Genomic DNA, 23,759 nt, shown 5'->3' with positions numbered 1-23,759 from the left:
TGGGAGCAGGTGGTGGATGGTTGTTTGAGCATCACAAGTCCTGGTTATGCGAGGCACACAATCTCTGAAGAGTACTGATAATGGCTGGGGTCACCCACCTTGTAAAGACACTGCCCAGAACAAGGCAATGGCAAACCAGTTCTGTAGAAAAATTTGCCAAGAGCAGTCATGGTCATTGAAAGACCACGATTGCCTATGTCATGCGACATGGCACATAAAGAATGAACGATTGATAATATTGACTGCCCTACCTTTATCAGTATTACCCATCACACAATCACTTTAATGAAATAATTGCTTTTCCTTTTCCTCACAGATGACTGCTATTATATAGGCAGTAAACTTTAGGTGGAATTAGAGTGCATCAGGATAGTGAAGAGAAAAAGAGAAGGCAGAAGAGTGTATTAATTACAGAGTAGACTATAAGACCATAAGACAAAGGAGTAGAAGTTGGCCATTCGGCCCATCGAGTCTGCTGCACCATTTTATCATAAGCTGATCCATTCTCCCATTTAGTCCCACTCCCCTGCCTTCTCACCATAACCTTTGATGCCCTGGCTACTCAGATACCTATCAATCTCTGCCTTAAATGCACCCAATGATTTGGCCTCCACTGCCGCCTGTGGCAACAAATTCCACAGCTTCACCACCCTCTGGCTAAAAAAATTTCTTCGCATCTCTGTTCTGAATGGGCGCCCTTCAATCCTTAAGTCATGCCCTCTCGTACTAGACTCTCCCATCATGGGAAACAATTTTGCCACATCCACTCTGTCCATGCCTTTCAACATTCAAAATGTTTCTATGAGGTCCCCCCTCATTCTTCTAAACTCCAAGGAATACAGTCCAAGAGCGGACAAATGTGCCTTATATGTTAACCCTCTCATTCCCGGAATCATTCTAGTGAATCTTCTCAAAACCCAACGCCAGCACATCCTTTCTTATATAAGGAGCCCAAAACTGCCCACAGTACTCCAAGTGAGGTCTTACCAGTGCCTTATAGAGCCTCAACATCACATCCCTGCTCCTATACTCTATTCCTCCAGAAATGAATGCTAACATTGCATTCGCCTTCCTCACCACCGACTCAACCTGGAGGTTAACCTTAAGGGTATCCTGCACGAGTACTCCCAAGTCCCGTTGCATCTCAGAACTTTGAATTCTCTCCCCATTTAAATAATAGTCTGCCTGTTTATTTCTCCTGCCAAAGTGCATAACCATACACTTTCCAACATTGTATTTCATTTGCCACTTCTTTGCCCATTCTCCCAATCTATCCAAGTCTCTCTGCAGACTCTCTGTTTCCTCAGCACATCCGGCCCCTCCACCTATCTTTGTATCATCAGCAAACTTAGCCACAAAGCCATCTATTCCATAATCCAAATCGTTGATGTACAATGTAAAAAGAAGCGGCCCCAACACGGACCCCTGTGGAACACCACTGGTAACCAGCAGCCAACCAGAATAGGATCCCTTTATTCCCACTCTCTGTTTCCTGCCAATCAGCCAACACTCTATCCACGTATGTAACTTTCCCATCTTATCTTGTTAAGCAGCCTCATGTGTGGCACCTTGTCAAAGGCCTTCTGAAAATCCAAATATACAACATCCACTGCATCTCCCTTGTCTAGCCTACTTGTAATTTCCTCAAAAAATTGCAATAGGTTTGTCAGGCAGGATTTTTCTTTAAGGAAACCATGCTGTGTTCTGCCTATCTTGTCATATGCCTCCAGGTACTCCGTAACCTCATCCTTGACAATTGACTCCAACAACTACCCAACTACCGATGTCAAGCTAACTGGTCTATAATTTTCCTTTTGCTTCCTTGCCCCTTCTTAAATAGCGGAGTGACATTTGCAATCTTCCAGTCCTCCGGAACCATGCCAGAATCTATTGACTTTTGAAAGATCATTGCTAATGCCTCTGCAATCTCCACAGCTACTTCTTTCAGAATACGAGTGTGCATTCCATCTGGTCCGGGACATTTATCTACCCTTAGACTATTCAGCTTCCTGAGTACTTTCTCTGTCATAATTGTGACTGCGCACACTTCTCTTCCCTGACACCCGGTATACTGCTGATGTCTTCCTCAATGAAGTACAGTGCAGCCAGACAAATACAATGTAGGGGCTACAATGTGATAGATTGGGATATCAAGAGTTCAACTCATGATAGCATAATGCTATCACATGGCCAGCGACCCAGGTTTAATTCCGCCACTGTCTGTAAGGCATTTGTATGTTCTCCTGTTGGTTTCCTCCAAGTGATCCTGTTTCCTCCCACATTCCAAAGATGCACAGATTAGCGAGTTAATTGGTCACATGGGTGTAATTAGGTGGCATGAGCTCGTTGGGACCAAAAGGGCCTGGTACCGTGCTGTATCTCCAAATAAAAGCTGTTGGCGTATGATAACAGTTGGATAGTTGCCCTTGAGTCTGATGGTTCTAATTGTCCTTTATAACTAACCTTTGATTCGATGCCAACAAAACAGTGACTCTAAATCAGCAAAGGTAATGGATGCCTCAAAAAAGTGACGTCCATCATTAAAGACCCAATCACTTAGGACATGCCCTCCACCCATTGCTAGGTCAAAGTGGAGGTACTGGAGCCTAAGGACACAGACTCAACTTATTCCCCTCCGCCATCAGATTTCTGAATGGACAATGAACCTGTGAACACAACCCCAGTCTTGCTCTCTTTTTGCACTCCTTACCTAATTAAACTGTTTAAACCTTGGAAATATATACTGTATATATCTATATAGATAGATCTCTTTCTCTCTCTTTCCCTATCTTTCTCTCTCTCTCTCTCTCTCTCCCTCTCTATAGGTATATAGATATAGATAGAGATATATCTGTATATCTATCAATAATATATTTCTTTTTATAGTTTATAGTATTATTTATGTATTGAGTGACAGTGCTGCCACAAAACAACAGATTTCACAAAATATATCACTGATAATAATTCTGATTCTGAGGTGCATCTGGGTTAATTTAGTTTACAACAGTCAGGTTTCCCCACCCCAAATGGAGATAAAAGTCAGGACTGAGGTATTTTTGAATATTCCTTTCTATTTTACATTACCGCGCAGACCCGAAGTCACTCCTTGGCGACCACCTCGCCTTTGCCTCTCCATAGTGTGTAAGGAGTAACTCCTGTCATCAGTATGAAGTGCTGGCACGTGGAGTTGGCCCTGCTAGACCAACCTGGAATTCTGCCTGGAGAAACAAACTAACGAGCTGTTTACTGGAGCTCACTGTGACCAAAGCCTAACATTGATCATGTGGCTTGTTCCATTACGTCTGATAAAGGAGAGGTGTCACCTTCAGGAACAAAGGGAAGGTCTGTGACAAGCTACAGATGAAGAAAAAAAATGCAGCTCTATGCTGTTATCATTCCTAAATGCCAGCTCAACATATATTTAAATAATAATGATAGTTTAAGATTAATCGAGGCTAGACTTGTGTATAGAAGATTAAGGTTGAGCCACCTGAAGTGCTTAAGAGATTAAAGGCTCAATAAATTAATGTTATAGAGCTGTAAAATGTTACACCATGAAAACAGGCCCTTTGGCCCATTTCGTCCATGCTGACCAGGATACTCATCCGAGCTGGCCCCCATTTGCCTGTATTTGGCATATATCCCTCTAAACCTTTCCTATCTATGTACCCATCCACGTGTATTTTAAATGTTGTTATTGAAACTGCCTCAACCATTTCCTCTGGCAGCTCATTCCCAGTAAAAAGGTTCTTATTAAATCTTTCCCGTCTCTTAGACAATAGACAACAGGTGCAGGAGTAGGCCACTCGGCCCTTCAAGCCAGCGCTGCCATTCACTGTGATCATGGCTGATCATCCACAATCAGTACCCCGTTCCTGCCGTCTCCCCATATCCCTTCTCTCCGCTATCATTAAGAGCTCTATCTAACTCTTTCTTGAAAGCATCCAGAGAATTGGCCTCCACTGCCTTCTGAGGCAGAGCATTCTACAGATCCACAACTCTCTGGGTGAAAAAGTTTTTCCTCAACTCCATTCTAAATGGCCTACCCCTTATTCTCAAATTGTGGCATCTGGTTCTGGACTCCCCCAACATCAGAAACATGTTTCCCGCCTCTAGTGTGTCCAGTCCCTTAATAATCTTATATGTCTCAATCAGATCCCCTCTCATCTTTCTAAATTCCAGTGTATACAAACCCAGTCACTCCAATCTTTCAATATATGACAGTCCCACCATCCCAGGAATTAACCTCATGAACCTCCGCTGCACTCCCTCAATAGCAAGAATGTCCTTCCTCAAATTTGGAGACCAAAACTGTACACAATACTCCAGGTGTGGTCTCACCAGGGCCCTGTACAACTGCAGAAGGACCTCTTTGCTGCTATACTCAACTCCCCATGTTATGAACATGCCATTAGCTTTCTTCACTGCCTGCTGTATCTGCATGCCTACTTTCAGTGACTGATGAACAAGGACACCTAGATCTTATTGTACTTCCCCTTTTCCTAACTTGACACCATTCAAATAGTAATCTGACTTCCTGTTCTTGCCACCAAAGTGGATAACCTCACATTTATCTACATTAAACTGCATCCGCCATGTATCTGCCCACTCACCCAACCTGTCCAAGTCATCCTGCATTATCTTAACATCCTCCGCACATTTCACACTGCCACCCAGCTTTGTGTCATCTGCAAATTTGCTAATGTTACTTTTAATCCCTTCACCTAAATCATTAATGCATATTATAAATAGCTGCGGTCCCAGCACCGAGCCTTGCGGTACCCCACTAGTCACCGCCTGCCATTCTGAAAGGGGCCCATTAATCCCTACTCTTTGTTTCCTGTCTGCCAACCAATTTTCTATCCATGTCAGTATCCCCAATACCACGTGCTCTAATTTTGCCCACTAATCTCCTATGTAGGACCTTATCAAAGGCTTTCTGAAAGTCCAGGTACACTACATCCACTGGCTCTCCCTTGTCCATTTTCATAGTTACAGCCTCAAAAAATGCCAGAAGATTAGTCAAACATGATTTCCCCTTCGTAAATCCATGCTGACTCTTTTGCCTGCATAGTAGGGTGGCATAGTAGCTTAGCAGTTAGCACAATGTTTGGCAGTACAGGTGACCCGGGTTCAATTCCCGCTGCTGCCTGTAAGGAGATTACACATTCTCCCCGTGACCGCGTGGTTTTCGCATGGGTGCTCCGGTTCCCTCCCACAGTCCAATGACATCCCGGTTGGTAGGTTAATGTTTCATTGTAAATTGTCCGGTGATTAGGCCAGGGGTTTTCTGGGAGGCACGGATCAAAGGCCCACTCCGCACTGTATCTCAATGAGTAAATAAATACAAAATAGTGGTGATTTTAAGCAATTACAGTGAATTCTCTGGACATAACATACTCAGGGTAAAAAGGTGGCCCCTCAGGTTCTTATTAATTTCTCCCCTCTTTTCTTTTACCTAGATCCCCTAATTCTTGATTTCTGAACCATGGGAAAAATTACTCTTCACATTGACCCTATCTATATTCTCCTGATTCTATAATCTCCATAAGATCACTTCTCAGACTCCTATACTCCAATGAATAAATGGCTTTCATCTACACCACTTCCTCACCTTATTCTCCTGCAAAAATACTATTCCCATTTCTCAGTTTCTTCACCTCTACCATATCTGTTCTCAGCGATGTCCTCCTTCTTTAAAGAATGGGGTTTCCCTCCCTCCACTATGTTGTTTCCCTCACCCGCGTCTCCTACATTTCCCGAACATCGGCACTTACCCCATCTTCCCACTGCCTTAATAGTAATGGAGTTCCTCTTGCCCTTACCTACCACCCCTTCAACCTCTGCGTTCAACACACTAACCTCCACAACTTCTGCCATTTCCAAAGGGATCTTATCACTAAACTTATCTTTACCTTCCTCCCACCCACCACTTTCTGCAGGGACTGCTCCCTCCCCAGTTCCTTTGTCTATTCGTCCCTCCCCTCTAATCTCCCTCCCAGCACTTATCCCTGCAAGTGGCTTGAGTGCTATACCTGCTCATACACCTCCTCCCTCACCTCCATTCCGGGCTTCAGGCAGTACTTCCAGGTGAGGCAACATTTCACCTGCAAATCTGCTGGGATCACATAATGTGTCCAGTGCTCCCAATGCGGCTTCTTCTATTTTGCTGAGATCTGTCATAAATTGAGGGACCACTTCATCAAGCAACCTCTGCACCATTCATCACAAGTGGGACTTCCTGGTGGCCAAACATTTTAATTCCAATTCCCATTCCCTTTCAATGTGCCAAGATGAGGTCACCTAAACTTATCTTCCATTTGGGTAGCCTCCAACTTGATGGCATGAGCATCGATTTCTCTTTCTGGTTAACAAATTCCCCCACTCTCCCACTTCTATCCCCCACTCTGAACTTTTACCTCTTTTCAACTGCCTGCTACTTCCTCCGGGGTCACCTCCTCCTTCTCTTTCTCCCATGGTTGGCTCTCCCCTCCTATCAGATTCCTTCTTCACCAGCCGTTGACCTTTCCCACCCACCTGATTCCACCAATCACCTTCCAGTTATCCTCCTTCTCCTCCAGCCTTCTATTTATTTTGGCACCTTCCCCCTTTCTTCTCAGTCCTGAAGAAGCATCTCGGCCTGAAACATTGACTATTCATTTCCAAAGATGCTGCCTACCCTGCTGAGTTCCTCCAGCAGTTTGTGTGTGTAGCTTTATCTTGGTAACTACTTCTTTCCATTATCTTAAAGGATGCCGTTAACCTTCACACTTACTACCATCTTAAATCCCCTGTTTTACTTCTTCTAATCTCAGCCTGTGGAAGGACCCCCATCACACAGGACATGCTCTTACTACCATCTGAGAGAATGTATAGGAAGACCCACATTCAACATTTTAGGAATTGCTACTTCCCCTCTGCTATCAGAACACTATCTCAATATTTATGTTCTCTTTTTGCACTAATTATTTAATATAATTTTTTATATATTTCTTATTGTAATTTATAGTTTTTTTATTATGTATTAGACCATAAGATATAGGAGCAGAATTAGGCTATTTTTCCCATCAAGTCTGCTCTGCCATTTCACCAAGGCTGATACATTTTCCCTCTTAGTCCCAATCTCCTGCTTTCTCCCTGTACCCCCTCGTACCCTGGCTAATCAAGAATCTATCAATCTCTGCCTTAAATATACCCAATTACTTGGCCTCCTGTGGGAATGAATTCCAGATTCACCACTCTCTGGGTAAAGAAATTCCTCCTTGTCTCTGTTCTAAATGGATGCCCCTCTATTCTGAGGGTCCATCCTCTGGTGTTAGACTCTCCCACCATAGAAAACATCCTCTTCACATCCACTCTACTGAAGCATTTCAACATTTGATAGGTTTCAATGAGGTCACCCCTCATTCTTCTGAATTCCAGTGAGTACAGCCCCAGAACCATCAAATGCTCCTCATATGACAAGCTTTTCAATCCTGGAATCATTTTCATGAACGTCCTTTGAAACCACTCCAATGTCACCACATCCTTTCTTAGATAAGGAGCTCAAAACTGCTCACAATATTCCAAGTGAGGCCTCACCTGTGCCTTATAAAGCCTCAGCATTACATCCTTGCTTTTATATTTTAGTCGTCTTGGAATGAATGCCAACATTGCATTTGCCTCCCTCACCATAGACTCAACCTGCAAATTAACCTTTAGGGAATCCAGCACAAGGATTGCTAAGTCCTTTGTGCTCAGATTTTTGAATTTTCTCTCCACTGAGAAAATTGTCTACCCTTTTATTTCTTCTAACAAAGTGCATGACCATACACTTCCCGACACTGGATTCCATCTGCCACTTCTTTGTCCACTTTCCTAATCTGTCTGAATCCTTCTGTAGACTCGTTTACTTCCTCAAAACTACCTGCTTCCCGCCACCCCACTTATCTTAGTGTCATCCGCAAACTTGGCCACAAAGCCATCAATTCTATCATCCAAGTCATTGACATATAATGTAAAAAATGCAGTCCCAATATAGTTCCCTGTGGAACACCACTGATCACTGTCAGCCAACTTTATTCCCACTCTTTGCCTCCTGCCAATCAAACACTGCTTTATCCATGCTAGAATCTTTCCTGTAATATCATGTATTCCACTGTACTGCTGCTGCAGAACAACACATTTCCGTGATAATAGACCTGATTCTGACTCTGACTTTGTTTGATGTCATGATCCAATGTCAACAACAGAGATTCAGCACAATTTGCTAAAGTTAATAAATGTTTCTGGTTCGTCTAGGGAGGATATTTGCATTACGCAACCTTGAAGTAAATTCCAGCATTTGCAGAATCTCTTGTGTTAGTGATGACTGAAGTGTATCTTCAGTGGCGGAGTTGTGGATGGTGTTGAAGGTTGTATTAGGTTTCATTTGGGCGTTGATAGGATACAGAACTAGGCTGTGAATTGGTAGATGTGTGTAGCTTTTCATTGATTCTATTGTAGTTCTTTGTTCTCCTGTGAGTGGCCGTAAGAAAATGAGTCTCGTGGTTTGATGACATTTCTGCAATTTGATAACAAACTTACTTTGAACTTTGAACTTTGAGATGGCATTCAATCCGGAGAGTGCGAAGTTATACTCTTTGGAAAGGTCGAACTTGAAGCCAGAGTACAGCGTTAATGGCAGGGTTCTTAGCAGTGTGGAGGAACAGAGAATTTTGCAACTTTATAAACCTCTACTTTGACCACAGTCTGGAATATTGTGTTTAGAAGGATATGAAACCTTCAGAGAGGGTGCAGAGGAGATTTACTAGGACGCTGCAAGATAATAGAGCATGTCTTATGATGAAAGGATAAGCAAGATAAGGAGCCACACACACAAAATGCTGGAGGAACTCAGCAGGCCAGGGAGCACTGATGAAGTGTCTTGGCCCGAAACGTCGACTGTTTACTCTTTTCCATAGATGCTGCCTGGCCTGCTGAGATCCTCCAGCATTTTGTGTGCACTGCTTGGATTTCTAGCATCTGCAGATTTTCTCATCTTTGAGCCAACTAAGGAGTCTGTCTTTGGCGCGAAGGAGGATAAGGAGTGACTTGATAAAGGTGTATAAAAGGCATAGACAGAGTGGACAACCAGCTCCATTTTCCCAGCATTGATTTAACTAATACCAGGAAGCATAGTTTAAAGCAATTGAGGAAAGTATTGGGGCGGGCGTCATGCCAGAGGTAGGTTTTTTAGATTAACTTTGGTGGAGACCTGATGAAGGGCCTTGGCCCAAAACGATGACTCTTCGTTCCTCTCCACAGATGTAGCTGGCATGATGAGTTCCTCCAGCATGAGGTATTATTCATGAACTGTTCAGAAACCTGATGGCAGAGGGGGAAAATACTGTCTCTGAACCTTTAGGCTACTGTACCTCCTCCCTGATGGTAGTGACAAGAGGAGGGCACGTCCCAGCTGGCGAGCGTCCTTAATAATGGGTGCTGTCTTCTTGAGGCACTGCCTCTCGAGGATGTCCTTGGAGGTGGGGAGGGAGCTGGCTGAGTTGACAACGCTCTGCAGCCTCTTGTGATCCCATGTCTTGGAGCTTCCCTACCAGGCTGTGATGAAACAAGTCAGAATGCTCGCTCCTGTACAGCTGTAGAAATTTGTAGGAGTTTTTAGTTACATACCGAATGTCCTCAGATTCCTAATGAAATATAGCCACTTGGTGTACCATTTTAATCACTCTGTTTTTCCTCATGTGCTGTCTGATTTGCATTGTATCTCCAGCTGTTTTTAATTAAGATTCCAGTCAGGTCCAATCTGACTAAAATGCAGTTCAGCTACTCCCACATCCCAATTCTTGGTCCATTACCCTTAGGCATTGTCTTTTTGAAATGCTTATCTAGATACTTGTTAAATAGAGTCATAGAGTCGAAGAGTACTACAGCACTGATACAGGCCCTTTGGCCCATCTAGTCCATGCTGAACTATTAGTCGGCCAAGTCCCAGTGACCTGCACCTGGACTATAGCCCTCTATATTCCTCCTATCCATGTATCTATCCAGATTTATCTTACATGTTGAAATCGAACCCCTATCCACCACTTCTGCTGGCAGTTCATTCCACGCTCTCACCACCCTCTGGGTGGAGGTTCCCCTTAAATCTGGCAATGATTTCTATTTCCACCACCCCGTCTGCTCTGCTAATAATGGAATGAAGGGATGAGAGAGTTCTGTTAAAAAGTAGCTGAGGTGTTCTCCTTGGAGCAGAGGACGTTGAGTGGAGACCTGTTAGACATGTATAAGATCATACCCAACTTATCCACATAAAGAGAAGGAAGATGCTCCCAAAGGACCAACAGGAATTGATTTAAAATTTTGGATGAAAGATGTAGGAGGCATGTGATTATACGCTTTTGTACAGAGAATATGTTTATGGACACTGAGAGAACACAGTGACATCGTTGTTAAGAAGGCGCACGGTGTACTGGCATTCATCAACCGTGGGATTGAGTTCAAGAGCCATGAGGTATATAAGACCTTGGTCAGACCCCACTTGGAGTACTGTGTTCAGTTCTGGTCACCTCACTACAGGAAGGATGTGGATTCTGTAGAAAGAGTCCAGAGGAGATTTACAAGGATGTTGCCTGGATTGGAGAGCATGCCTTATGAGATAGGTTGAGTGAACTCGGCCTTTTTTCCTTGGAGCGATGGATGATGAGAGGTGATCTGAAAGAGGTGTATAAGATGATTTGAGGCATTGATTGTGTGGATAGCCAGAGGCTTTTTCCCAGGGCTGAAATGCTAACACAGAGGAGCATAGTTTTAAGGTGCTTGGAAATAGGTACAGAGGGGATGTCAGGGGTAAGTTTTTTACACTGTGCATGGTGGGTACGTGGAATGCACTGCCGGCGATGGTGGTGGAGATGGATACAATAGAATCTTTTAAAAGACTCCTAGGTAGGTACATGGAGCTTAGAAAACTAGAGGGCTATGCGCTAGGGAAATTCTAGGCAGTTTCTAGATTAGGTTACATGGTTGGCACAATATTGTGGGCCAAAGGGCCTGTAATGTGCTGTAGATTTCTATGTCCTATGATCTATGTTCTATGTCTTAAAGTTTATATATAAATGCAGGATTCAGATGAAAGGTCATTGACCTAAATTTGAAATATGATACCTCTCCATCCCTTTATTTTTCCTACCCACTTGACTTCCTCTAACACCTTCTAGCTAGCCTCCTTCCCCTCCCCCACCTTTTTATTTCGGTGTCTTCCCCTTTCCTTTCCAGTTCTAATGAAGGGTCTCGGTCTGAAATGGTGACTGTTTATTCATTTCCATAGATGTTGCCTGACCTGCTGAGTTCCTCCAGCATTTTGTGTATGTTGCTTAGGGTTTCCAGCATCAGCAGAATCTCTTGTGTTTACAATATGATCTGTGATTCACTGCCCTGTTATTGGTATTGGTTTATTGTTGTCACATGCGCTAAGATACAGTGAAAAGCTTTGTTTTATATGTCACCAGTCAGATCATGCAATATGTAAGAACGTCAAGGTAATATAAAGAATATAATCCTCTCTATAGATGCTGCCTGACCTACTGAATTCCTCCAGCAGGAGGCAGTCATAGAGTTATAGGAAAGTACAGCACAGGGACAGGCCCTTCAGCCCATTTAGTCTATGCCAAACTACTTTAATTGACTTGCACCGGAACGATTGCCCTCCATTCCCCTACCATCCATGCACCTCTCTAAACTTCACTTAAAACATTGAAATCGAGCTCAAATCCATCACTTGTTCCACACTCTCATGACCCTCTGCGTGAAGAAGTTCTCCTTAAGCTTTTTACCTTCCATCCTTAACCCATGACCTCAAGTTGTAATCCCCTCCAACCTCAGTGGAAAAAGCCTGCTTGCGTTTACTCTATCTAGACCCTCGTAATTCTGTATAGCTCTTTTGAATCCCCTCTAATCTATGCTCCAAGGAATAAAGTCCTAACCTAGTTAATCTTTCTTGATAACTCAGGTCCCCCAGATTTGGCAACATCCTTGTAAATTTTCTCTGCACCCTTTCAATCTTATTTACATCTTTCTTGTAGGTAGATGACCAAAACTGCACACAATACTCCAAATTAGGCCTCACCAACATCTTATACAACTTCAACATAACATCCCATCTCTTGTACACAATACACTGATTTATGATGGCTATTGTGCCAACAGCTTTCTTTACAACCCTATCTACCTGTGAAGCCATTTACAATAAATTATGGACTTGTATTCCCAGATCCCTTTGTTCTACCGTACTCCCCAGTGCCCTACCATTCACTGTGTAAGACCTACCCTGATTGGTTCTTCCAAAGTGCAATACCTCACACTTGTCTGCATTGAATTCCATCTGGCCCATATCTCGCTGCAAGCCATGATAGCCTTCTTCGCTGTCTGCTGTACCCCCAGTCTTGGTATCTTCCACAAATTTGCTGATCCAGTTATACACATTATCAACCAGATCATTGACACAGATGCAAACAACAATGGACATAGCACCAATCCTGAGTTTGAAAGTGCTGTCATTTTACCAGAGGAAGATTGATTAGGCATGACCTACCTCGCACGAAGTCATCCTTAATCAGTCCATGTCTATCTAAATTTTTATATATCCGGTCCCTTAGAATACCTTCCAATAACTTTCCCAATACTGATGTCAGGCTCACTGGCCTACAATTTCCTGGTTTATTTTTAGAGCCTTTCTTAAACAGCAGAATAACACTGGCTATCTTCCAATCTGCTGGTACATCACCTGTTGCTACAGGTGATTTAAATATCGGAAACAGAACCAAGTTTAATATCACCTGCATATGTCGTGAAATTTTTTAACTTTGCTGCCGCAGAATAATGCAGTACATGATAAATATAGAAAACAAAACTAAATTATAGAATTTTTTATATATATATATTAAATAATTAAATTAAATAAGTAGTATAAAAACAGAAATTAAGATGTAGTGAGGCAGTGTTCATGGGTTCAATGTCCATTCAGAAATCGGATGGCAGAGGGGAAGAAACTGTTCCTGAATCGTTGAGTGTGTGCCTTCAGGCTCCTGTACCTCCTCCCTGATGGTAACAATGAGAAGAGTCCTGGGTGGTGGGGGTCCTTAATAATGGACACCGCCTTTTTGAGGCACCGTACCATGAAGATGTATTGGATACTGCGGAGGCTAGTATCCTAAATAGAGCTCACTAATCTTACAGCTCTCTGCAGCTTACTTCGATCTGTGCAGTAGCAACCCCCACCACCACCACCCCACCCCTCCCCACACCAGACGATGATGCAGCCAATCAGAATACCTCTGCAAGGGCCCCAGCAATTTCTGCACTTGCCTCCCACAGGGTCCGTGGAAACACCTTGTCAGGCTCTGGGGATTCATCCACCCTAATTTGCCTCTGGACAGCAAACACCTCCTCCTCTGCAATCTGTATATGATCCATGAAGCTGATGACACTTTGCTTCATTTCTATTGACTCTGTCCATGTCCTGAGTAAAAAAATGAATCCAAGAAATTTCAATCTATTTAGGCTCCTCACATGGATTACCATTCTGATGTTCCAGGGCACCAGTTTTTATCCCTTGCAATCCTTTTGCTGTTAAAATACCAATAAGTTTCAATAGGTACATTTAATGTCACATTATACATCTAGAAATTCTTTTTCTTTGCAGAGTATCTGTAGAATTCCTTAGGGTTCTCATTCACCTTGCCTAGCAGACAAGGTGAATGAGAACCCTAAGGAATTCTACAGATATCCTGCAAAGAGAAAGAATTCCATGCCTCATGCCTTCTTTTAGCCCTCCTGATTTCTTTCTTAAGTGTTTTCTTACATTCTGTATACTTCATAACCATCTCATTTGTTCCTACCTGCCTATACCTGCTATGCTCCTCCTCAATATGCCTTGTAAACCAAGGTTTCCTACACCTGTTATCCTTACCATTTATTCTGACAGGGACACACAAGTTTTGTACTCTCAAAATTTCACTTCTGAAAGTCTCCCATTTACCAAGTACTCCATTGTGTTCTTGGTGGTGTTCATGAACCATTCAGAGAAATGATGGTGGAGAGGAGAAGCTTTTTTCTGTAGCATCGAGTGTGTACCTTTACCTCCCTCCCAGCGGTGGTAACAAGAAGAGGGCATGTCCTAAGTGGTGAGCATCCTGAATGATGGATGCCGCCTTCATAAGAATGTATAAGCAATTTGAGGTAATTAAAAAGAATATAAAAATAAAATAATGCAGATTATAGTTCGAAGTTCAAAGTTAAATTTATTATCAAAGTACATATACAGTATGTCACCATGTGCAACCCTGAGTTTGTTTTTCTTGTGGGCATGCTCAGCAAATCTATAGAACAGTAACTGTAACAGGATCAATGAAAGATCAGCCAGAGTGCAGAAGACAACAAATTGTGCAAGTGCAAATAGACATAAACAGCAATCATCATCATCTTCAGGTGCCATGCCCAGTTTGAGCTTTGACTGCCATGGCCCACACACTCCTGTTTCGGGTCAAGTGGATCAATTCATTGGTATTCATTTCCAGTTCTCTGGTTGCTGTCTCCATCATCATTTGTCTTTGTCTTCCTCTTGCTCTCTTCCCTTCAATCTTTCCCATAATTACCGTGCATTCTAACTCTTCTTTCCTAATCACATGTCCAATGAAGTTACATTGCCTTTTCATGATCTCATACATTATTTCTCTTTTTGTGTTTGCTCTGTTCATGATATCCTGTTAGATATTCATTTTGTCCATGATATTCTTTGCATCCTCCTCAAAATCCATATTTTTACTACAACAATTCGTTTCCTCATGTCACTAGATATTGTTCAACATTCTGAGCCATATAAAATAACTGGATAAATGTAACATTTCAGTACTCCGAGGCGGGTTGTCATGCCTAGTTTAGTATTGGTCAATATACTCTTCATTCTCATGAAGGTGTCTTTTGCCATCCCTATTCTTCTTTTGATGTCCATGTCGCACCTGCCATCTGATCTCACCCAGCTTCCTAAGTAGCAAAAGTTCTGTTTTATGTCTTCCCCGTTTATTCTCAGCCTGCAGATAGGATTCTCCTTGTTTTTGGATATCAACACACATTCTGTCTTTTTGCAACTGATAGCGAGAACATAAAATAATGAGATAAAGTGTCCTTAAGGTGAGATCAGTGGTTGTGGGAGCATTTCAATGATGGGGCAAGTGAGTGTAGTTACCCCCTTTGTTCAAGAACCTAAGGGTTGAAAGATAGTAAGTGCTACAGTTACAGAGAAAGTGCAGTGCAGGTCAGAAAATAAAATGCAAAGACCACAACACGGTAAACTGGGAGATCAAGAGTTCATCTTTAGAGAATGAGAGGGCCACTTAAGAGCCTGATAACAGCGGGATCGAAGCTGTCCTTGAATCTGTTGGTGCATGTTCTCAAGCTTATGTAGCTTCTGTCTGATGGGAGGTGAAGAGAAGAGAGAATGAAGGGGGTGAGTCTAGTTTTCTATTATGTTAACTGTTTTCCTGACGCAGTCGGAAATGTCGGTGGAATCCATGGAGCAGAGGCTGGTATATGTGATGCGCTGAGCAGCAGTGATAACTCTCTGGAGATTCCCCTGGCCTCAGGCAGAGCAGTTGCCATACCAAGCCATGATGCATCCCAATAGGATGCTTCCTGTGGTACATCATACGTATAAATTTTGCATTTGCAGAAGAGAAACAAAACTTTCAGAAAGGAATTGTCTGGGATAGTTAGTAGGATGTAAGGTAGGGAAAGGGTCATGGGAATGTTGAGCTTTTGTGCCCGCATCAAGCATAGATCTGATAGGCTGAACTTATTTCAAAGCCGCCACAATGCTGGTTGGCAGCATTTTCTGTTTTTATTTTAGATTCAGAAATTCCTTAAGGTTGGATAGTTTCTATGGAGAGAGAATCAAATTTAGGTTCAATGAACTTTCAACAGAAACATTCCATTTGTATAGTGACCGATACCTTACGACAATCATAGAACATAGAAATCTACAGCATATTACAGGCCCTTCGGCCCACAATGTTGAGCCGACCATGTACAGTAACAGTAACCTATTATAGAAACTGCCTAGAATTTCCCTAGCGCATTGACCTGACGAGGTGGATAACTTCACTCACCTCAACTGAGTTGATTCTACGGCCTACAGACACGCTTTCAAGGACTCTACTACTCATGTTGTCAATATTTATTTATTTTTACTTTTTAATTATTTGAAAATTTGCACATTTAATCTTCTTTTACACATTGGTTGTTTGTTATCTTTATTTGTGTATAGTTTTTTTCATAAATTCTGTTGTATTTCTTTATTTTCCTGTTTATGCCTGAAAGAAAATTAATCTCAAGGTCGTATATGGTGACAAATATGTAATTGATAATACATTTACTTGACTTTAAATTTAATTTTGACTCCTGCATCCTCTGGCCATTCTATTGGAGATTGGAGCGACTGGGCTTGTATACTCTGGAATTCAGAAGGCTGAGAGGGGATCTTATTGAAACATATAAGATTATTAAGGGATTGGACACGCTGAAGGCAGGAAGCATGTTCCCGCTGATGGGTGAGTCCAGAACCAGAGGCCACGGTTTAAGAATAAGTGGTAGGCCATTTAGAACAGAGTTGAGGAAAAACTTTTTCACCCAGAGAGTGTTGGATATATGGAATACTGTGCCCCAGAAGGCTGTGGAGGCCAAGTCTCTGGATGCTTTCAAGAAAGAGATGGATAAAGCTCTTAAAGATAGTGGAATCAAAGGTTATGGGGATAAGGCAGGAACTGGATACTGATTGTGGATGTTCAGCCATGATCACAGTGAATGGCGGTGCTGGCTCGAAGGGCCCAATGGCCTACTCCTGCACCTATTGTCTATTGTCTATTCCACATTATAGAGACCAGAGGGCATGCATCGAAGGTGAGAGGTGGTAAGTTCAGGGGGGATGAGAGGGGTAAGTTTTTTTACTCAGAGAGTTGTGTATGCCTGGAATGCGCTGCCTGGTATAGAGACAAATACGTTCGAGGCTTTTGGATAGGCACATGGATGTTAGGAAGATGGAGGGATATGGAGATGGTGTAGGTAGGAGGGATTACTCTTCAGCTGTTTTTGATTTGCTTTTTATCTGGTTCGGCACAACACTGTGGACCGAATGACCTGTTTCTGTGCTTACTGTTCTATGTCCTATGTTTTACATAACACTTGAGTATTCTGAATCATTGGGTTTTATTACTAGTCCAATGCAGGGTTTCAACAACAATCATCGTCAATCACTTTTCCCCCACAGACAATGCTGGACCTGCTGAGTTCCTCACAAACTAGAGAAGATCTGCAGAGGTTGGAAATCCGAGCAACATGCACAAAATGCTGGAGGAACTCAGCAGGTCAGGTAGCATCTAGAAAAGGAGTACAGTCGATGTTTCAGCCTGAAATGTCGACTGTACTTTTTTCCATAGATACTGTCTGGCCTGCTGAGTTCCTCCAGCATTTTGTGTGTGTTTCTGCTGAGTTCCTCGAGCAGGTTATTTGTTGTTCCAGGTTCCAGCATCGGCAGTCTCTTGTATCTTTTACAGCGCACTGCAGAGTATAAACATTAAAAAATACAATTAGGCTAGAGATTTGCTAGTTCATTGAAACTGTCTGCAGAGATGAAGGTTTGTGTACAACACATTTCTCAGCTGTAAGGATGGAAAGAGTTATCGTAGGGCAGTCTCATCTGATCTTGGCTGGATATTGATCAGCAGAACCAGTTAATCACATGAAAAGCTTTCATTCCAAGACACCATGAGAAAGGTGTGCAAGTATTGTGGAGTACAAATCTTAGATATATTCCATGTAAGATCAACACATTATATCTTCGATCTGTAGCATTCAATACTATACCTAATTCAGACTCAGACCAGGTTTATTATCACTGACGCATGTGATAAATATTGTGGCAGCAGTACAGTTCAAAGTTCAGAGCGTGTAATCATTATACAACCTTGAGATTCGTCTCCTTACAGGCAGCCATGAAACGAAGAAACCCCCCAAAAAAACGTTTAAAAAAAGAGGACCATCAAACACCCAGGGAAAGTGCAGGGAAAAAAAATTTAAAAAGGCATCCATTAGTCTTACGAGACCATGGATCTGCACCTGGAAAGTCTTCACTCTCCAGGGCGCAGGACTGGGCAAGCTTGTATGGAAGACCAGCAGTTGCCCATGCTGCAAGTCTCCCCTCTCCATGACATCGATGTTGTCCAAGAGAAGGGCATTAGGACCCATACAGCTTGGCACCGGTGTCGTCGCAGAGCAATGCGTAGTTAAGTGCCTTGCTCAAGGACACAACACATTCCCTCGGCTGGGGCTCAAACTCACGACCTTCAGGTAGCTAGTCCAATGCTTGGCCAAGTGGTTAAAATAAACAAATCATGCAAACAATAAAAATAAGCAAATAGCATTCAGACCTGAAGTTTACGAAAGAAAGTCCATCCACAGGTATGAAGCTGCAGCCTCAGTTCAGCCGAGTAAACGCTGTGGAGCAGTGAGCTGAACTGGCCCGTCCCTTGCCTCTGGCCCTGACACCCTGAACTTTTCAGCCTGGCCTGGCGCTTAAGTGCAAGACGTACAAAAATTACTAGGTTACAATAAAAAATAAAATCAATAAATAGTGCAAATGAGGAATGGAGAGGTGGTGTTCATGGATTCATGGACCATTCATACATCTGATGGAGCAGGATAAGAAGGTGTTGCTCAGATGCTGGGTGTGCATCTGGGGTACCTCCTCCCTGATGGTAGTAATGAGAAGAGGGGATGTCCTGTCTGATTAGGGTCCTTAATGAAGGATGTCGCCTTTTTGGGGCATTGCCTTTTGAAGTTGTCTTCACTGGTCCATGATGGAGTGTGAAGTAGGGGACAAACAGGATTAGTATAGAACAGCATCATGTTCAGCACAGACAAGGTGAGCCAAAAGGCTGTATAGTTTGATGATTGTGCTGTAACATAGATCTCAAACCTTGCTGATCGAATTCCCATTACTTACTGTGTATTCATATTATTTATTACTTCCAGTAACTTTTCCCCCACCTTCTCCCTATATTGATTCCCCATTCTGGCTCCCCTATTACCTCTTCTCTTATCTGCAGCTGCCCATTACCCTCCCTTTGGTGCCCCTCTTCCTTCCCTTTTTCCCATAGCCAATTGTTCTCTCAGATCAGATTCCTTCTTCAGTCCTTTACCTTTACCACCAATCCCCTCCCAGCTTCTTTCTTCATGCCCCTCTCCCCCACCTATCACTCCTTCCCCCCTCACCTGGTCTCACCTTGTACTCCTCCCCCTCCCCTCCCCTCCCACGTTATTCTGGCTTCTACCCCCATCCTTTCCAGTTCTGATCAAGGGTCTTGGCCCAAAACATCTTCTGTTTATTCCCTTCCATAGATGCTGCCTGACCTACTGAGTTCCTCCAGCATTTTGTGTGTGTTGCTCTGGATTTCCAGCATCTGAAGAATGTCTTGTACTTCTATTTTGATTCCTCTCCAGTGATTAAGATATTGCCGTGATGCATATCCGTCCGCGTTACATTGTTGATCGATCAGCTTATTCCATTCCTGAATTTGATGAGGAGTACCAGAAGAAAATCAGGAGTTACCCCCACTCACAAAAATTACGGAAGTTCTTCAGGTAAACCTAAATTAATCTCCTTTTTCTTCTGGTGACTATTTTGAAGTTTTGAATTATCTGGCACTGTTGCTGAGGACTCCTCCATTGCTTGGGTCTGAGGTCCAAGTGAGTGTGTGCATTTTGTATGCTGATGTCTGTGAAAGCAAGGTACTGAACTGATTCAACAATCTGCTGGGTGGTCGTTGCCCTGGGCAGTATCCGACACCACATTCAGTAAAGGTTCGCTGGAGCAAGAACCAAACAGCTGGAAGAACTCAACAGGTCAGGCAGCATCTGTGCATGAAAGGTAAACACAAGAGATTACGCAGATTCTGGAAATCTTTTGCAACGCATGCAAAATGTTGGAGGAACACAGCAAGTCAGGTTCCTTCAAATTCCTCTCCGTAGCTGCTGCCAGACTTGCTCAGTTCTTCTGGCATTTTGTGTGTGCGTGAGAGGAAACGTCGACGTTTTTGGTTGTCGACCCTGAATCAAGACTCCTACAGTGGAAAGAACAAAGGGATCCCAGTCATGGAGTTTCTCTCTTCACAAAGACTGTCCAACTTGTTGAGTATTTCCAGCACTTTCTACTTTTGTTTCAGATTTCCAGCATCTATTAATAGTTTTTCATAAAATTGCTAAAAGCAGACAAATGTTTTTGATGAAAAGCCCTTCTGCAAGGATTAATCTGTAAAACTGAGCTGACTCCTTCCCTTGATATTTCCCAGCTGATATTTCCTAGAAATCTGGGTGGCACAGAGGTATAGCAGTTAATGTAACACTAATATAGCACTAGCTGTAAAATTGGGGTTCAATTCCTGCCATTGTCTGTAAAGAGATTGTATGTTCTCTCTGTAACCACGTGACTTTCTTCCACATGCTCTGGTTTCCTCCCCCAGTCCAAGGGCATACAGTGTACAGGTTAGAGTTGGTAAGCTGTGGGCATGCTATGTTTGTGCCAGAAGCATGGTAACACTTCTGGGCTGCCCCCAGTACGTCCTTGGACTGTGCTGGTCATCGACGCAAAATGATGCATTTCACTCTATGTTTTGATGGGCGTGAAGCAAATAAAGCTTATCTTTATCTCCTTCTTTCTTTCAGCTGTTCAACAACCCGTGTCAAGTCTATTATCCTTCAACTCTTCCCAATATTCTCATGGCTTCCAAAGTACAACTTCAAGAAGGCTTTCCTTTTCGATGTCATTGCTGGTATCAGTGGTGGGACTATTCAGGTACCTCAAGGTATGAAGCATTTTTAACCAGGGTAAACCCGGTAACCGTTCTAAACCAAGAACACCTTCTAAGGTAATGGCTTCAATTGTGAGAAAGTAAACTCGTAATGCTGAGCACAGTTCAACTCGTTTGTTCGTTCATGATGTAACGTGGATGTTGGTCATTCATGCATTATGTGCTGTGTCATATGACGTGGGTGACCATGCTCTTGACCATGATACTTCTTGGCATATTTTTCTACAAAATTGGTTTGCCATTACCACCTTCTGGGCAGCGTTTCAACATCGATGAAGCCCATTAGCGCAAGTTAACCAAGTATGCAGAATTAAGATCAGAGTGCAGAGACAGAGGGTGGAAGGTCTCATGCTATCCATTCGAAGTAGGCTGCCGTGGGTTTATTGCGTTCACTTTCCAGAAGTGGCTGCGTGACCTTGGCTTCACTAGAAGAGAGATCAAGTCAACCAGCAGGGCTGTAGCTGAGGCAGCAGAGAGAGGATCAGGGTGTGGACCAAGTATGTTACACAAAATACTGTGCAGATGCTGAGGTCAAAGCAACACTCACAACACTTCCGGTAATTCCCTCCCCCTCCCTTTCCCCTATCGCTATTTCACTCTGCCCCCTCCCCCAGCTGCCTATCACCTCCCTCATGGTTTCGCCTCCTTCTACTACCCATTGTGTTTTCCCCTATTCCTTCTTCACCTTTCCTGCCTATCACTTCCCTGCCTCCCCTCCCCCACCCCTTTATCTTTCCCCTTACTGGTTTTTCACCTGGAACCCACCAGCCTTCTCCTTCACACTCTCCCCCCACCTTATTTATAGGGCCTCTGCCCCTTCCGTCTTCAGTCCTGACGAAGGGTTCCGTACTGAAACGTTGACTGATCGTTTCCACGGATGCTGCCCGACCTGCTGAGTTCCTCCAGCGTGTTGTGACCAAATACGTCCTGAGGGGCAGATAGTCGGACAGTGTATACATCTTTTGCAAACCCTTCAGTAGTTGCATAGACACCTGAAGAGTAGACTATCTGTTGGATGGGAGCGACCAACAACTCTGATAGAGGCAGATGCCAAGTTTTTAAGCTCACCAGTAGGAGGTGGTGCTTTAGCACTGCTGGCCCACCACCTCAAGGGAGTCTTGATCATAAGCGGGCCGAAACTCCTGAAGACAGGTGGCAGATCAACTGATGATCCCACTGGTGATAGCACAGGACAGTTAACATCCTAGTCCACGTGTATTTTCAATTCTGAAGATGGATGAACCCAGCCACTATCAATACTCTTCAGAGATTGTCTGCCTGGCATCAATGGTCACATAACCAGAAAATTATGATAAGCACCAGCTGCTCATACAGCCATCCATTCATTACTTACCCCCATGGCTTCACATAACCCTGATTAGAGGCCTTAGCAGGTGCTACACCTTGCTGAAGGGCGACCTGCAGTACAGATACTCCTGTACCTAGCATTACCTAACATACATACAATAACTATGTATATATGCTAGTCTTATGTATTTATATTTATTATATTTTTATTGAGTTCTTTATGTTTAATGTGTTTTTGTTATGGTGCATCGGATCTGGAGAAAGAGTAATTTTGTTCTCCTTTACATTGGTGTGCTGATGAATAGACAATAAGCTGTCTTGAATCTTCAATTTATTTACAAATCAGGATGGTGAGCAAACTGGAGAGAAGCCAAATGTTCCCTTGTCCTACCAGGTGGTAGATTTGGGAAGTGCAGGTGAAGGAGCCTTGATATTTTGTGGCAGTTCACTTTATATCCACTACTAATGATGGGAGCATTATCTCACCAGCTCACTCAAATTCATCTTCAGGTGACAGACGATTACCATTTGTGTAATTTATCTCCAGAATTTAATGGAAAATTTACAAATTATATCAGAGGGTTGAAAGGAATTTTTCCTCTATCATACAAGTTAAGTAAATGATTATATTGGTGTGTTGGAGGACAGATCTTCAACCATCAGGCTCCTGAATCAGTATGGATAACGTCACTCATTTCAGCTCTGAACTGTTTCCTCAACCTATGGCTCACATTCAACGGCTCTACAACTCATGTTCTCAATACTGTATTAGTTATTCACTTATTTTCTTTTTTTTTTGTATTTGTACAGTTTTGCACATTGGTTGTTTGTCAGTCATTGTTCGTTTGCAGTTTTTGATTGATTCTATTTTTTTTTGATCTGCAGTGAATGCCCATAAGAAATTGCCCCATGATTAGGTCAGGAATAAATCAAGGCTTGCTGGGCGGTGTGGCTCGAAGGGCTGAAAGGGCCTATTCTGCACTGTATCTCAATAAATAAATGAACAAACAAACAAACATGTACATAGAATGATGTTAACTTATACAAACTTTGATAATACTTTGAACTTTGCTTCCAAAATTTGGTTGCATACAAGCCAACGCCTTTTGGAAGCAAAATACCGCATTATATATATTACTAAATCACCCAATTATCGCAATCCTAGTTTTTTTATTGTTATTAATTATAGAAAAGTACATATAGTGGAGGCAAGCTTATTAGAAGTAACTAAAGTGGAGGCATATAAGATAAGTGGATGGAGGGTTCTGGAGGATCTGACACAGCGCAGGGTCAGGGAATGAAGGTTGAGGTAGATCATCCATAATCATAGAAAGAAAGGGGATACAGTCATATAGCATGGAAACACTCCAATTGGTCCAACTGGCCCATGCCAACCAAGATGCCCATCTAGGGCAGTACAATTTGCTGGTAATTGACCCATATTCCTCTAAATCAGGGGTTCCCAACCGCAGTCCACAGACCCCTCAGATAATGGTAGGGGTCCATGGTATAAAAAACGTTGGGACCACTGCTCTAAACCTTTCCTATTCATGTATC

General features: G+C 42.9%; 1 protein-coding gene across 3 annotated transcripts in view; it reads left to right on the top strand.

Annotated features, from left to right (window-relative positions):
- LOC140209543 (solute carrier family 26 member 9-like) overlaps positions 1–23,759 on the top strand; it is a 153,914-nt gene that overhangs the window by 34,746 nt on the left and 95,409 nt on the right. For 2 of the 3 annotated variants that reach the window (XM_072277806.1, XM_072277804.1), the window contains exons 2-3: positions 19,528–19,668; positions 20,749–20,888. In XM_072277806.1, the coding sequence (XP_072133907.1) occupies positions 19,547–19,668; positions 20,749–20,888 (262 nt within the window). In that variant the 5' untranslated portion in view covers positions 19,528–19,546. Of the gene's footprint in view, positions 1–19,425; positions 19,669–20,748; positions 20,889–23,759 lie in introns of all 3 variants that reach the window. The other variant, XM_072277805.1, reaches the window with a different exon arrangement.

This window comes from Mobula birostris, chromosome 14, assembly GCF_030028105.1.
Source record: "Mobula birostris isolate sMobBir1 chromosome 14, sMobBir1.hap1, whole genome shotgun sequence".
Taxonomy (NCBI): Eukaryota; Metazoa; Chordata; class Chondrichthyes; order Myliobatiformes; family Myliobatidae; genus Mobula; species Mobula birostris.
This window is presented reverse-complemented; position numbering and strand designations above follow the sequence as displayed.